This window comes from Myotis nattereri (assembly GCF_964212035.1).
Source record: "Myotis nattereri genome assembly, chromosome: 12".
Lineage (NCBI taxonomy): Eukaryota > Metazoa > Chordata > Mammalia > Chiroptera > Vespertilionidae > Myotis > Myotis nattereri.
In genome coordinates, this window is record NC_138087.1 from 11,736,397 (window position 1) to 11,749,738 (window position 13,342).

General features: G+C 42.6%; 1 protein-coding gene across 1 annotated transcript in view; it reads right to left on the minus strand.

Moving 5' to 3' along the window:
• CDC14B (cell division cycle 14B) overlaps window positions 1-13,342 on the minus strand; it is a 52,115-nt gene that overhangs the window by 19,344 nt on the left and 19,429 nt on the right. Inside the window, exons 5-8 of the mRNA XM_081102902.1 lie at window positions 9,437-9,503; window positions 6,727-6,789; window positions 3,962-4,049; window positions 2,933-3,163 (exon numbers count right to left, since the gene is read on the minus strand). Coding sequence (XP_080959028.1) covers window positions 2,933-3,163; window positions 3,962-4,049; window positions 6,727-6,789; window positions 9,437-9,503 — 449 coding nt within the window. The remainder of the gene's footprint in view (window positions 1-2,932; window positions 3,164-3,961; window positions 4,050-6,726; window positions 6,790-9,436; window positions 9,504-13,342) is intronic.

A 13,342-nucleotide genomic window follows, 5' to 3' on the forward strand; every position in this document is an offset into this window, starting at 1 on the left:
AGATCTGATTATATCAAATCCTCTTCCGGTTTTTAACGGGTCCCCAGGCCACTTCTGGGTTTCACTACTGACATTTAGGGCCAGATAATTCTTTGCTGCCAGTGCGGGCCTGTGTGTTTTAAGATGTTCAGGGGCATCCCTGGCCTCCACCCTCTAGATGCCAGGAACACCCCTCCCCCTAGTTGTGAAAACCAAAAGAATGCCTTGTGACACTGCCAAACAACCCGGGGACCACAAACCACCCCAAAGGAACACCTCAGGTTATATTGCTTATTATAATTTTTAAAACATGAAATAACCCATGCTGAATTTTATTTAAATTATTCATTACTTAAAGTTGTGATAAAATGCATACAACATAAAACTTTCTACTTTAACCATTTTTGTGGATGTACAGTGGGGCCTTGACTTACGAAATTAATTCGTTCCAAGACCGAGCTCGTTAAGGAGCTCGTTAACTCAAATTACTCTATCAACTCAATGCAAAAAATCAGCGGAGAGACAGCTGGTATCTCAAAAAACTCGTTAGTAGGGACACTCGTAAGTCAAGGCCCCACCGTGTCATTTTCCTCATTTCATTTACTTCTCAGTTTCCTTCTAGCTCACTGAGCGTTTTTCAGACAGCCATGTTAGGTTCTTTCTCAGGCAATTCAAAGACCTATGTTTCTTTGGGGCCAGTTTCTGGAGATAGTTTTAACTGTTTGCAAGTGTACAAGCCAGTGGCACTGAAACACCTCACGCTGCTGTGCAATCATCATCAATGTCCCCGTGTACGTGAGACGGCGGCGCTTCCTTTGGTGGGCAGGGTGGGGTGCTCCTAGGCTCGGGGATGTGGCTGGTTTACTGTGGCGGTCAAGTCCTGCATTTCTTTACTTATCTTCTGTCTGGTTTTTCTACCCATATTGAAAGTGGGATACTAACATTTCCAACTAGTATTGGACAATTATTTTTCCCTTCAATTCTGTCCAATTTTCTTTCCCATATTCTGAAGGTCGATTAGACATGTAACATGTTTGTGTTATATCTCCTTACCGTATTGAACCTTTATTAAAATATAATGCCCCTTTTTGACTCATAACCTTTCATTAAAGTCTCTTTTGTCTGATATTAGTATAATCACCTTTGCCCATCCATTCACTTTCAATCTATTTGCGTCTTTGAATCTAAAATTGATTCTCTTTTATTTTTTAAGCCATGCTTCCAATCTCATCTTTTGATTAGAGAGTTTACAGCTTAAGTAACAGTAATATCAGCCATTATAAGTGTTCAATGCATTTACTTTGACCAGAGATCTGTATTTTTCAGATAGTGTCTAGTGACTAGCTAGTGTCCTTCCAGTCAACCTTTAGCTTTTCTTGCATGTCAAGCCCAGTGGTGGCAAACTCCCCTCACCTTTTAGTTATCTGGGAATGTCTTAATTTCACCCCGTTTTTGAGAAAAGGTTTAGCCAGATGCAGGATCTGTGGCTGACTCTTCCCCTCAGCACTGACTACCAAATGTCCCAAAACACGTACACACACTAACGGCTGAGCTCAGCTGATGTTTCTCTTCAGCCAGGTAAGCTTTGAACAAAGGAATTTCACCCTAAAATGCTACTGGAAGATGGAGAAAACAGTTGAAGTACAAACTCTGCCTTTATAATTATTTGCAGTGTGTACACCCTATGTCCCCCCAAAATGTATGCACACTTTAACAGCTGATAACTCACTTCATTTTCATTCCTTTTTAGGTTTAACTGATTTAAAATAATGGGTGAGGCCAGACTAAGCTTTGAACAAAGAAAAATTATCCACTAGACTCTTTTATGGGGATACATAAAATATAAAGTTTATGTTACAAAATCAGAAACAGTTGACAAATCAAAGGCACACAAATACTGAACAAAATGATTCTTGATGTTTAAGATTCCATTGCTTCACATTATTAGCAGTGCCTGGACCAGAACAGTCATCAGTTTGAAAACAGGGGTTGACAAAAAATATTCATTCTGTAGCTTCTTTTAAATTTTAAAAATGAACTGTATGTTAATAAAAACTGACTTTATAATCATTCAAAGTGTGTATACATTTTTTGGGACACCCTATAGATCAACCTTTCGATGAGAAATCTACTGACATCTTACTGGAGTTCCTTGAATGTGATAAGTTGATTCTGTTTTACTGTTTCCAAGATTCTCTTTGCCTCTGACTTTAGATGGATTGATAATAATGCATCTGGGTGTGGGTCTCAGAGTTTATCTTGGTTGGGGCTCCCTGAGTTTCTTTGATGTTTACATTCATGTCTTTCTTCAAATTTGGGAAACTTTCAGCAATTATTTCTTCAAACAATCTGTCTGCTCTGCTCACTGACATACCCTAGAGCCTACCGAACAGCAGGCATGGAGCAGATTATGTGATGAATAAATGAATACATTTCCATGTGCTAAGCCTTTGTAAGGCTATGAACACAATTTAACTTGCTATACTTTTCATACAAAATTAGGGTTTTAAAGCATTCTTTATATGTAGAGCTTTTTTATGTCAATAAAACCACAATAAAGTGGGTTTAAGAAAAAAGCAACTTATGCCCAGCCAATGTGACTCAGTTGGTTGGGCACCCTCCCGGGCACCAAAAGCTGGTGGGTGCCATTTCATGCCAGGGCACATGCCCGGGCTTTGGGCTCGACCCCCAGTAGGGGGCATACAGGATGCAGCTGATTGATGTTTCTCTATCATCAATGTTTTTATCTCTTTCTTCCTCTCCCTTCCTCCCTGTGAAATCAGTAAAAAAATCTAAAAACAAGCAAATTAAAGAAAAAAAATACCTTCTGTAACCACAAAAGCAGCTTCGTGTGTCCTAGCACATCATCTAAATGACTATGGTATATACACAAACATACTCACACATCTACACATACATGCCCACCACGCGTTAACCAGCCCTACAGACATACCTTTACAATGCACTGCAATGGCGCCCTCGGCACTTTCACATATATCCAGAAATTCTTTGACGATCGCATCAGTAGGGGTGCTGCCATCCGCAAAGAAAAGATCATAGTGATCGAAACCAGCATTCGTAAATTGTTTGGCATTATACATCCTTTTATTCAGACGGATAATGGTAGTAACGTTGTGATTCTTAAAATAGGGAATGTAAGCCTCAGGAGAATGTTGGTAGTAACCTACATAAAGAAATTACCAAACGTTGTAAAATGCAGAAAGAAAACAATGATAACAATTTCATCTGTAATTGTGTGGAAACAGTGTCTAGACTGGACATTGAATACCAATCTACAATAATAAAAGCATAATATGCTAATTAGACCAGACAGCCGGACGTCCTTCCAGATGAAGCCGCTGCAGCGGGACGGAGGCAGAGGCAGTTAGGGGAGATCAGGCAGGCAGAGGCGGTTAGAGGCTATCAGGCAGGCAGGTGAGCGGTTAGGGGGGATCAGGCAGGCAGGCAGGCAAGTGAGCAGTTATGGGTGATCAGGCAGGCAGGCAGAGTGGTTACGGGTGATCAGACAGGCAGGCGAGCAGTTATGGGTGATCAGGCAGGCAGACGAGTGGTTAGGTGTGATGAGGCAGACAGGCAGGCAGAGTGGTTATCGGCGATCAGACAGGCAGGCGAGCAGTTAGGGGCAATTAGGCAGGCAGGTGAACATTTAAGAGCCAGCAGTCCCAGAATGTGAGAGGGATGTCCCAGATTGCGAGAGGGTGCAGGCCCGGCTGAGGAACACCACCCCTCCCCTCCTGGCCGCCCCCCCCTCCCCATCCCCGTGCATGAATTTCATGCATCGGGCCTCTACTTTGATTATAAGTGTAAAAAAATAAATTAAATAAAGTTAAATCCAGGCAGAATAATGTACTGAAATGATCAAGTACCTTAGTTAAACTCTTAGGCCTCTTAAAAAGAAAAAGAAAAAAAAAGATGGATACTTTTAATAAGAAAACTACCCAGGTCCCACATTTTTGCATACCATTTTCAAGTCTGGTTTTTGAATAAGGTCCACAGAAGGCAATGAATCGGCCTGGTATTATCCAATTTAAATCTCCATTTTCTGCTTTCTGCAAAGAGACCAGCACGATTCATTTTTAGACGTAATCTCTCCACACCCCTTCTCAATACTGAATGCCTGTGGAACATCAAATCCACTTGCTTTAGCACAAATGCTGTTTATAAATGATGAGGCAGTACACAGAATTTGAGCCTGCTCTGAATTTTCCAGAGAAGAGTCAGTTGGCTTCTTCTGGTCCTAATCGCTTTCTCTGAAGTGTTTTTTGCTTGGGTAGTCAGCCTTCTGAGAGCAACCGACTGCTGGTATCTAAAATATACCTAAGCACTTTGGTGATTTTATCCAAGTAAATTCTCATATAGTTGCTACTAATTAATATAAAAGTAAACGTTTCCATTAGGAGTGATCTGGAAACTTCCATTTCCCTGAATGACTAACCGGCTTCCAATATGAACAATCTTGACTCATTGAACAAAGGAAAAAAAAGTATCTATTCAGGCTCTGGGACTTTCGATATTTACTTTTTATTTGTAGAAACATGTCTGCATCATGTTGCTAACTATTTAATAAGAAGGTCGCTGAAAATTTTTTACTAAACCACCAGGAAATTTGAAATTGTAAGTATACTAGGATCACTGTAGGTCTCTAGAAAAAAACTGAAATTTAAAACACTTTACTTCCTGTTATTAAGTCCTTTCCATAACAATTATTATAAGAGAAATAGAATTCAAATTTAACAATAGAAATGATTACACTAGGACTTGAGCAGAAAGTAGGAGACACTTGAGAGCGAAGAAGAAAACTAATGATAAAAATAAGATCAGTTAGTTTTGCTGGGCGTGTATACGTGTACCTAAGACTAAGTAAGAAATGTACTGAGTTGCTTGAACATCACAGGCCAGGCCCATAACCTAAAACCAAGGTACTTAATTATCAGGGAGAAGAATTGGCGAGCCCATGTTCCATGCTAACAGGCCTAAATGGGAATGAGGAAAGTGTTGCCAGGTATTCTGATTTTCAAGTGGAGACAGAAATCTGAAGTTTTTAATAAGAAACCTGCGGTTAGATTCCATTGAATCATAGGTGATTATAAAATGCATCCTGAATTCAGAGAAGTAAAAATGGGGGGAGGGGGGGAGAGGGATCAAGGAAGCAACGAAACACTAACCTAACATTTCTAAATACACTGTGGAGACCAAACAAAACCAGCCTGTGAGCTCCTGACTGGAGCTGCCTGAATAGTCCCCGTGTCTCAGAGCAATTTCACTGAAAGTAAACACACTTGTGGTGACCTCTGCTCCCTGCCAGCACCGGCATTTCTGCATTAATGAGAGAAGCCAATGAGTCGCTCCCAAGGGGCACACGGGGCGAGGCTTAGGAGTTCTGCTTCCATAGGAAAGATATTTTATTTTAAATGTTTAATTTTATAAGGACAAGCACCAGAAAAGTGTAATCATTAAGTTGCAGTCGATAGTATAAGGTGGCAATGAAATACATATTGTACTTTAGAAATGAATTGCTCTAACAGAGAATAAAGACAGGATGCGCCCTAAGAAATCGCAGATTTTGCTCTTACATTTTGGGTACATCTCGGTAATGACTGATCGCAGCTACTAACCCTGCCCATCAATACAACAGTTTAGTTATGCCTAAGAGTTTACAATAATTAGAAATTAACTGTTAAAGAACAGTTACGTGAGGATTCAAGATATTGCTGCATAAAATGCTGCATGAAATCACCGATGACCAGGGACAATGTCTGCTCCAGGTAACTACAGTAAGATAAAAAGATCAGACCCCACAGCATTCTTGGCTGGAAAAGACCTTCAGCGTAAGCATCTTACTCGTTATCGATCTGGAGGGTGGGATCAACAGTAGAATCAAGTTACTTTTCTTTAAAGAAATGCACTGCATTTCAGTGTGAGGACACCTGTGGTTTCGCCTGCCTGGACTCTTCTTTTTTTGGTCTGTGTGGCTGACAGGGCGGCCGGCACTGCAGCTCCTGGGGGAGCGGGTATGCTCCCCCACCGGCCCCTCCCTTGCTGGGAACATGCAGGTTGAGGGCGAGGGATATGACCTAAGCCAGGCCAAGGAGAGGATCTCCGGTCTCCCGCTGGAGCCTGGATGCCCTTTTCTGGTGAGTTCGGCAACTGGGACCGCCACAGTGGCTGGTGGTTACCACTCCGGAGGGCCAGCCCGGACACAGCGCCCCTCCAGCACCATTTCTGGTGGTGAGTACCTGAATCTGGTCATGTGTCATGCTCTTGGCCTTTTGCGTGTGAAAGTCAATAAATCTTCCCTTTTTTAGTTAAGCCATATGTGTTTACGTTGTGAAATTCACAAGCAGAAGTGTCCTGACTTCTGCAAACGGTAGTGATAAAAACGTATTTTCCAGAGGTTAGTTAGACGATGCCATGGCTATCTATTCATCTCATCAGATTCTGTGCTAAGGGTTTTACAAACATGGTCTCATTTAGGCACCAGATGAAGTCATCATTACTAAAGATGTTTAAACTGAAGCGAAGGGAACAGCGGGAGCGCGGCCTTCCCTCTGGACGGAGGCACCACCGAGGGCAGACGCCCATAGGAACTGGGCTGCGTGCGAGGATCACGCGGGACTCCCTCACACTCTACGCACACCCACACTGCTCAGTGTTTTTAAAAACAGTGATACGTCAGTAATGAAAACATAAGTAGCAGAATTAAAATCAATGTACTTGAAAACTTACTTCATAGTGTTCATATTCATCAAGTCTGAATGAGTTGAAATTAAAGAAGCCATACTGCATTGCCTGAAATCCAAAGGAAAGCTTTTAAGAACAAAGATGCAAATAGTAAATGATTTCCAATCCAATTTCCTAATATCAGGAGGCACCCTCCAAAAATCATTATTATATTCAGATTACGTTCGAATATGTCTTATAAAGGCTCTCCACTAGTTCTAACTAGTTACTAGTACATCAATATTTACTTTAATGAGATTTGATATTTTATCTTCCTTCACAATCATCCTATCTGTGCAGAGCTAAAAAAATCAATCCTTCAACGTAATCCCACTTATTAGATCTACACCACTCAGTCTTCAAATATAATGCACGAACTCAATGGCCCCTACACAGATGATAGAGGAAAGAAAGGTTAATTTGTCACGAACGAATCCCACACACTTCAGAAATAGTTTTGCTTTCGAATTCTTCTTGGGTTAAGAGATTATTGTTCCCTCTACAGCCCAGAGATTAAACACTGAAATTCAAAATTTTGAGGAGAAAAATGTCTTCTTTCAATAAAAAAAACACACACGTAGTTTTCCGTTCTGGGTTGCAGTGGGCAGAGCATGCTAAGTGAAATGAGCAAAGGACCTATACTCTGAGCAAAGGACCTATACTCCCAGGTTTTGGGCTCAATCCCCAGTAGGGGGTGTGCAGGAGGCAGCTGATCTGAGGCTAGGGCGAGCTGGCAGCTTCCAAGAAGCAGTTTTGGAGCCAGGCAGTAAGTAAGCTAGAATTCTTGATCAACAAGGTAATCTTATTAACTAATGTCACCCCAATAAATGTAATTAAAAAAAAAATAGAAAACAGCAAAAACTAGGGGTGACTTTTACAAACCCAGTTTTCAAAATTTAAAGTACTGAACTATCAATGAAAAATATGAAAGCTACAATACCAAGAAAAAGGCCTCATTTTATGAAGTGTAGTTATTTAAATGCTAGCTCCAAGACCAAATCCATGAGGAATTTTATTTCCTTGAATTCAAAATTCTCAATACATGTCATGATATTTGGACCAGAGATGTTCCTAACAGAATGATACAATAAGATGCAGTTTATAGGAAATTTCTATTCTTTGAATTTCATAAGGAGATCCCATTAGAAGTAGCACTAGTAGCATTTTAAATGTTTCAGGCACACAATATTCTAAATCAGTCACAAACAAATGCTTAAATTGAAAATCAGAAGCTGTTGACTTCAATAAAATTAAATATAGTGTGAAAAGTGCAATCTTTGACTTACAGTTGCTAATTAGAACTGACTAAAAACAAAACAAAATAAAAAAAAAAACTAAGTGCAGCCGGTATGGCTCAATGGTTGAGCGACGACCCAGAAACAAAGTCACCCATTTGACTCCCAGGTTTTGGGCTCAATCCCCAGTAGGGGGTGTGCAGGAGGCAGCTGATCATGAAATTTCTCTCTCGTTGATGTTCTATGCCTCTATCCCTTTCCCTTCCTCTCTCTCTAAAAACCAATAAAAACGTATTTTAAAAAAACTAAGGCAAGAATTAATGACAGACAGCTATTCACTGTTACAGACCATTTCTCAGGCCCTCAAAGTTTTTCTGCTATTTTTTGAAAGGTGGTGGGAGATGAGACAAGGGAGACCCAGGGTCCTGACCGTGAACCTGCCAACATTAGCAGCTTCCTGGGTCCATCTGATGGGTAGTAACTCAGTCAGGAGGGATCATGTAGACCTGCCATGCCTCCTCTCCCGACAGAGCCCATCACCTGCCGAAACCGAGGCGTGGGGGGCTGCCTCAGTCACCTCCACCCCTCACAGAGGCGCTGGGCTGAACCCCAAAAGAATGAAAAGGTAGACTAATCAACCTCTGATTTTGTATACTAATTAGTCCTCTCATCTTAATCCACAACATTTCTGTCAAAACTCTCAAAAGCCACCATATTCCAGCATACAAGAGAGTCAAGCTGGGTTCCTTTTGCCTCTGGAAATACAATCCCATAAACACTCGAGAGGTCACTGAGTCATAGTTCAGTGACTTCACGTTCTAGTTTCTTTTGCTTCCTGACATCCAAGAGAGTGAGGGTTACAATTGGGTCCGCTGTGCCCCTAACTCCAGGGGACCCTGTTCTTTGGAATGTGATATGCAGGGTATCCCCTGGTGTCAGAGAAAAGCAAGCAGCCTGGTTATAAAACACAAGCGCTACTTTAAAGTAGCTTTTCAGTAGTGAGCTACTTGGTTTTATATATTAACTAATGGGCTATCAGTGTACAAACTAATGGCTATTCAAATCCTGTGAAATGGAAATTGACTGCTTGAAGACTTAAAACCACATGTATGACACTGTGCTATAAACACGTAAATAGGATTGGTGGGAATCCTATTTATGTATCTTATGCAAACACATAAGTCAAAGGGAAGTTGGAAATCAGTAAACTATTGCCATTCTGTTTTTCTCTGAAGTCACAACACACTCAAAGCCGAGTCTGGATTTAGAACCCAATTACCTAACTGTCTGATTGTCCACTGTTGCTCAGGTGGCTTCTCCACTCATGCAGATGCTCTCAAATCAGAACAAACTTCCTCAGTGGGGGCCCTTCTCATGTTAGTGGGGAAATGGTGGGAGGTCTTTGGGGGGAACACCTGTCTTCTTCCCTGGGCAGTGCTCCATTCCCCAGCACAACGGTGGGGGCGTCCGCAGTCACCTACCTTCTTCACCGCGTGGAAACAGTCCAGAAGGGTAATGAAGAAATTGCAGCTCCCATAGGCAGCGTCTCTGAAATCCCAAGAGCATTGAAATGCGCAGCTCAGTTAATTTTCTGCAGTACATTTACTCAACACAAAGCTGACTAGGATTTAAAACCAAACACGTGCTCAGAGCAAGATCCAGGGGGAAGGGGGAGAGAAGAATATTTGTTGTTTGGTTTTTAAATAAAAGTCACTGATATAAATTTTACTGCCGTTCCTACCTCCTCCAGTAGATACCGTTTTATAAACAGGGATCAATAATGGCCACTTCCTCAATTGTCAACGATCTCTCTGGATCAGCTTGGGCTTTGATGGTTGAGCTTCGAGAGTTACCAATCAACAATATGGACCCCTGCCCCCAAAGGGCAAGGGATATGAATTTTCTCCCCAAAATACAGAAAATACAGTATCAAACTGTTACCAGGAAAGACTGGTTTTTGATTCTGTATATATGTATCTCTGTGCGTGTGTGTGCATGTAAGCACACATGTACTTGTGTATATCTGCATCCAAGTAGGAAAAAGAAGGTAGTATCTGAGATACTAGGTGCAAGCTGAAACACACTTTTCTCCTCTCATTATGCTTTTATAATTTTACACTTTTTAACAATTTAACTGGGCAACTTCTTTCTGATCCTTAAAGGAACACAGTACTACTAAACCCCAGGGATTAGGGCATCAACTACCCTTAGCAGAATCACTCTGCTCTTGGGAAGCGCTAACGTCAGTTTGCAGATAACTCGGCTCAGAGCTGCACCGACACTCAGCAACACTGTCACTACACGGCTCCCACACCAGTGAGGGTCTTGTCCAGAAAAATAAGGCGCTCCTCCACGCCCCCCGCTTCTCCTTTCAACTACCCGGAGCCGTTGCAAAGCGCACCTCGGGGGAATTAAGATAAGATCAATGTAGTTATGCTCATCCTAGACATGCCAAACCACCGTGCCTCTCGGCATGCACATCCGGTCCGTCCTTCTGTGGAACGGTGGCTCCTGGAGCTGGCAACTGCCCGCCTTAGTTGTAACATTACTAACCTGAGAAATCAAACTGCACATTTAAGCTGTTTAATTCTTGCCCAAACCTTAAGAATGTTGGTGGTTAGTGCAGCATTAAACTAACGGCGAGGAAAAGGAAGGGTGTCCCTCTCAGCTCCCACAGTGTCAGAGCTCCCGGCTGGCCTGGCCTGAGTCACGGAGGAATGTGCACGCCCGCCTGCTTGAGGCTGGCGCACGTCTTATAACTCCCACTCTGTTGTAAGCTTCGGAATTTAAAAGCTGCTCTTCTAAAGCCGGAAAAGGTCTGCATTTTACCAACAGCTCACTGACAATATTCAGGAAGGAGAAAAGCAAAATGCGCCTGGGCAGCGATCCTGAGCGCGGTCCCTGGACCCGGGGCGTCAGCGCCACACGAACTGTCAGAAATACCAAGGCCCAGGCTCCCCGGACCTGCAGGGTCAGAAGGTCTAGGGGTGGGGCAGGTGACCGTGAGCGACGTACAGTTTAAGGATCACTGACTACAAAATCAACACAAATACTTGTTTCACAGAAATAATTTCTCATGAAATAGCAACGTCTTAAGGAAGAGAAGCTAGTTAAGAAAGTGAAGTAGTTTCCTCTAAATCAAAATTATCAGTGGAAATAGGGTGAACTGTCCCGTGACGTCCTGAAGTGTTTAGTCATGTCTCCTTCTCAGCCAGGATGCTGTCTTCTTAACCAAATGACAGCTCCTACCCAATCCAGGGAGGGCACGTTGACTCAGTCTTTGCGACAACGTGATACATGCATCCCATGCATGTTTTTGGAGAACCTACTGTGGGCCAAACCTTGCTCTAGCCCAGTGATGGCAAACCTTTTGAGCTCGGTGTGTCAGCATTTTGAAAAACCCTAACTTAACTCTGGTGCCGTGTCACATATAGAAATTTTTTGGTCTTTGCAACCATAGTAAAACAAATACTTATATTTTTTATATTTATTTTTTTAAATATATTTTTTATTGATTTTAGAGAGGAAGGGAGAGGGAGAGAGAGATAGAAACATCAATGATGAGAGAGAATCATTGATTGGCTGCCTCTTGCATGGCCCCCACTGGGGATTAAGCCTGCAACCCAAGCATGTGCCCTTGACCGGAATCGAACCCAGGACCCTTCAGTCTGCAGGCCGATGCTCTATCCACTGAGCTAAACCAGCTAGGGCTTTGATATTTATTTTATATATTTAAATGCCATTTAACAAAGAAAAATCAACCAAAAAAATGAATTTGCGTGTCACCTCTGACACGCGTGTCCTAGGTTCGCCATCACGGCTCTAGTCAGTGATGATCTGACAAGCTTTCACCCGGGCTCGGGGCAGTTCTGCCTCACATGTCGCACTGTCTGAATGGCCAACAGAACCACTCATGTCTGTTCATCAACACCGCGTTCCCCACCCAAACAGTCAGGCTTCTTCAAAACAGCACATGGCAGCTACAAATCTGGATGTAAGCCGTGGTGGGTAGAGGGGGCTTGGCACTATGATCATTTAACAAACTTGGGAAATCGGATGCAAGTCAATGGAGTCTTGCTTAGAAACTGCAAAACAATGTCAAGTTCTAGTTTTTAGGAATAACAGCTTTCACAGGATATTGTGTGCATAATAGCCCAACACCTCAGAGAACCCAGGTACCTATCAAAAGGACAATGTAAGTAAGTTGTGACAAAGTCACTGAATGGAATGCTATTCCATTCCTTCCTATTAGGAAAGTAGTAAGAAGAAAAAGAATCCTCTGCAGGTACCTGCCACAATACAGATACATTTCATTAAGTAGCGTTTAAAAAGCTAGATCCCAGCTCTCCAAACGCACACTGTATGACCCCATTTATAGACGCTCAGAGGCTAGGCCGAAGAAGCGCTCTGCAGAACACCAGTGTCACTGTTTATCGATGTGCCTGTCACTCAGGGACCGAAAATACAAGCATTTTTCTAAACGAAGCACATGGTTGCCATTATATTTTAGGCGGAGAAGGAAAATGGAGCACTTTCCAGTTTAGAAAAGAACATCATCCCTTTCTACCCCTTCCAATAACAGTATTTACGGTGATGGTGGGCTAGGAGGAAGGGGTGGCGCTGGGTTCAGAGTAATTCTGCTACTTTACTAAGACACTAATATACAGTGCTGAGTGCAACAGGTCACTGTCGGACGGACGGCAGACTGTCCTCACAACTCTATTCCGTGGAGCACGTCCGTGGCTGGCCCTGCAAAGTCACTGAAGGAGGAGGTGCTGCCGAACGTGAGGGAGACGCCTCCCCAAGCTCGTCCGCAATCAGGGCAGATCCCATTCCACGGGAAAGCCCGTGCCTTCAGCCAGGCACTTGAGGTTTATGCAACAATCCTAAACCTACGGGCCTGCGAGTGGAAGAATGCGATACTTGAGATCATCCATACAGCTGGCAACAGGCAAAATTATTCCACACATTTACTACACATTCAGCACCATGTAAGTAGATCAGCGGTTCTCAACCTGTGGGTCGCGACCCCTTTGGCGGTCGAACGACCCTTTCACAGGGGTCGCCTAAGACCATCCTGCATATCAGATATTTACATTATGATTCATAACAGTAGCAACATTACAGTTTTAAAGTAGCAACAAAAATAATGTTACGGTTGGGTCACAACATGAGGAACTGTATTTAAAGGGCCAGAAGGTTGAGAACCACTTATTTAGATTATATGGTTAAGTCAAATATTTTGGTAAACAGGTAGAAAAACTTTCAGAGCTTAATCTGATTTAAAGAAAAGAGTTTTTTCCCAAAGATCTGCAACACAATCATACAGTAAGTGTGAGAGGAGAATGGGGGCGTCACCTTCGTGCACAGACATGGCTCATTGAGGT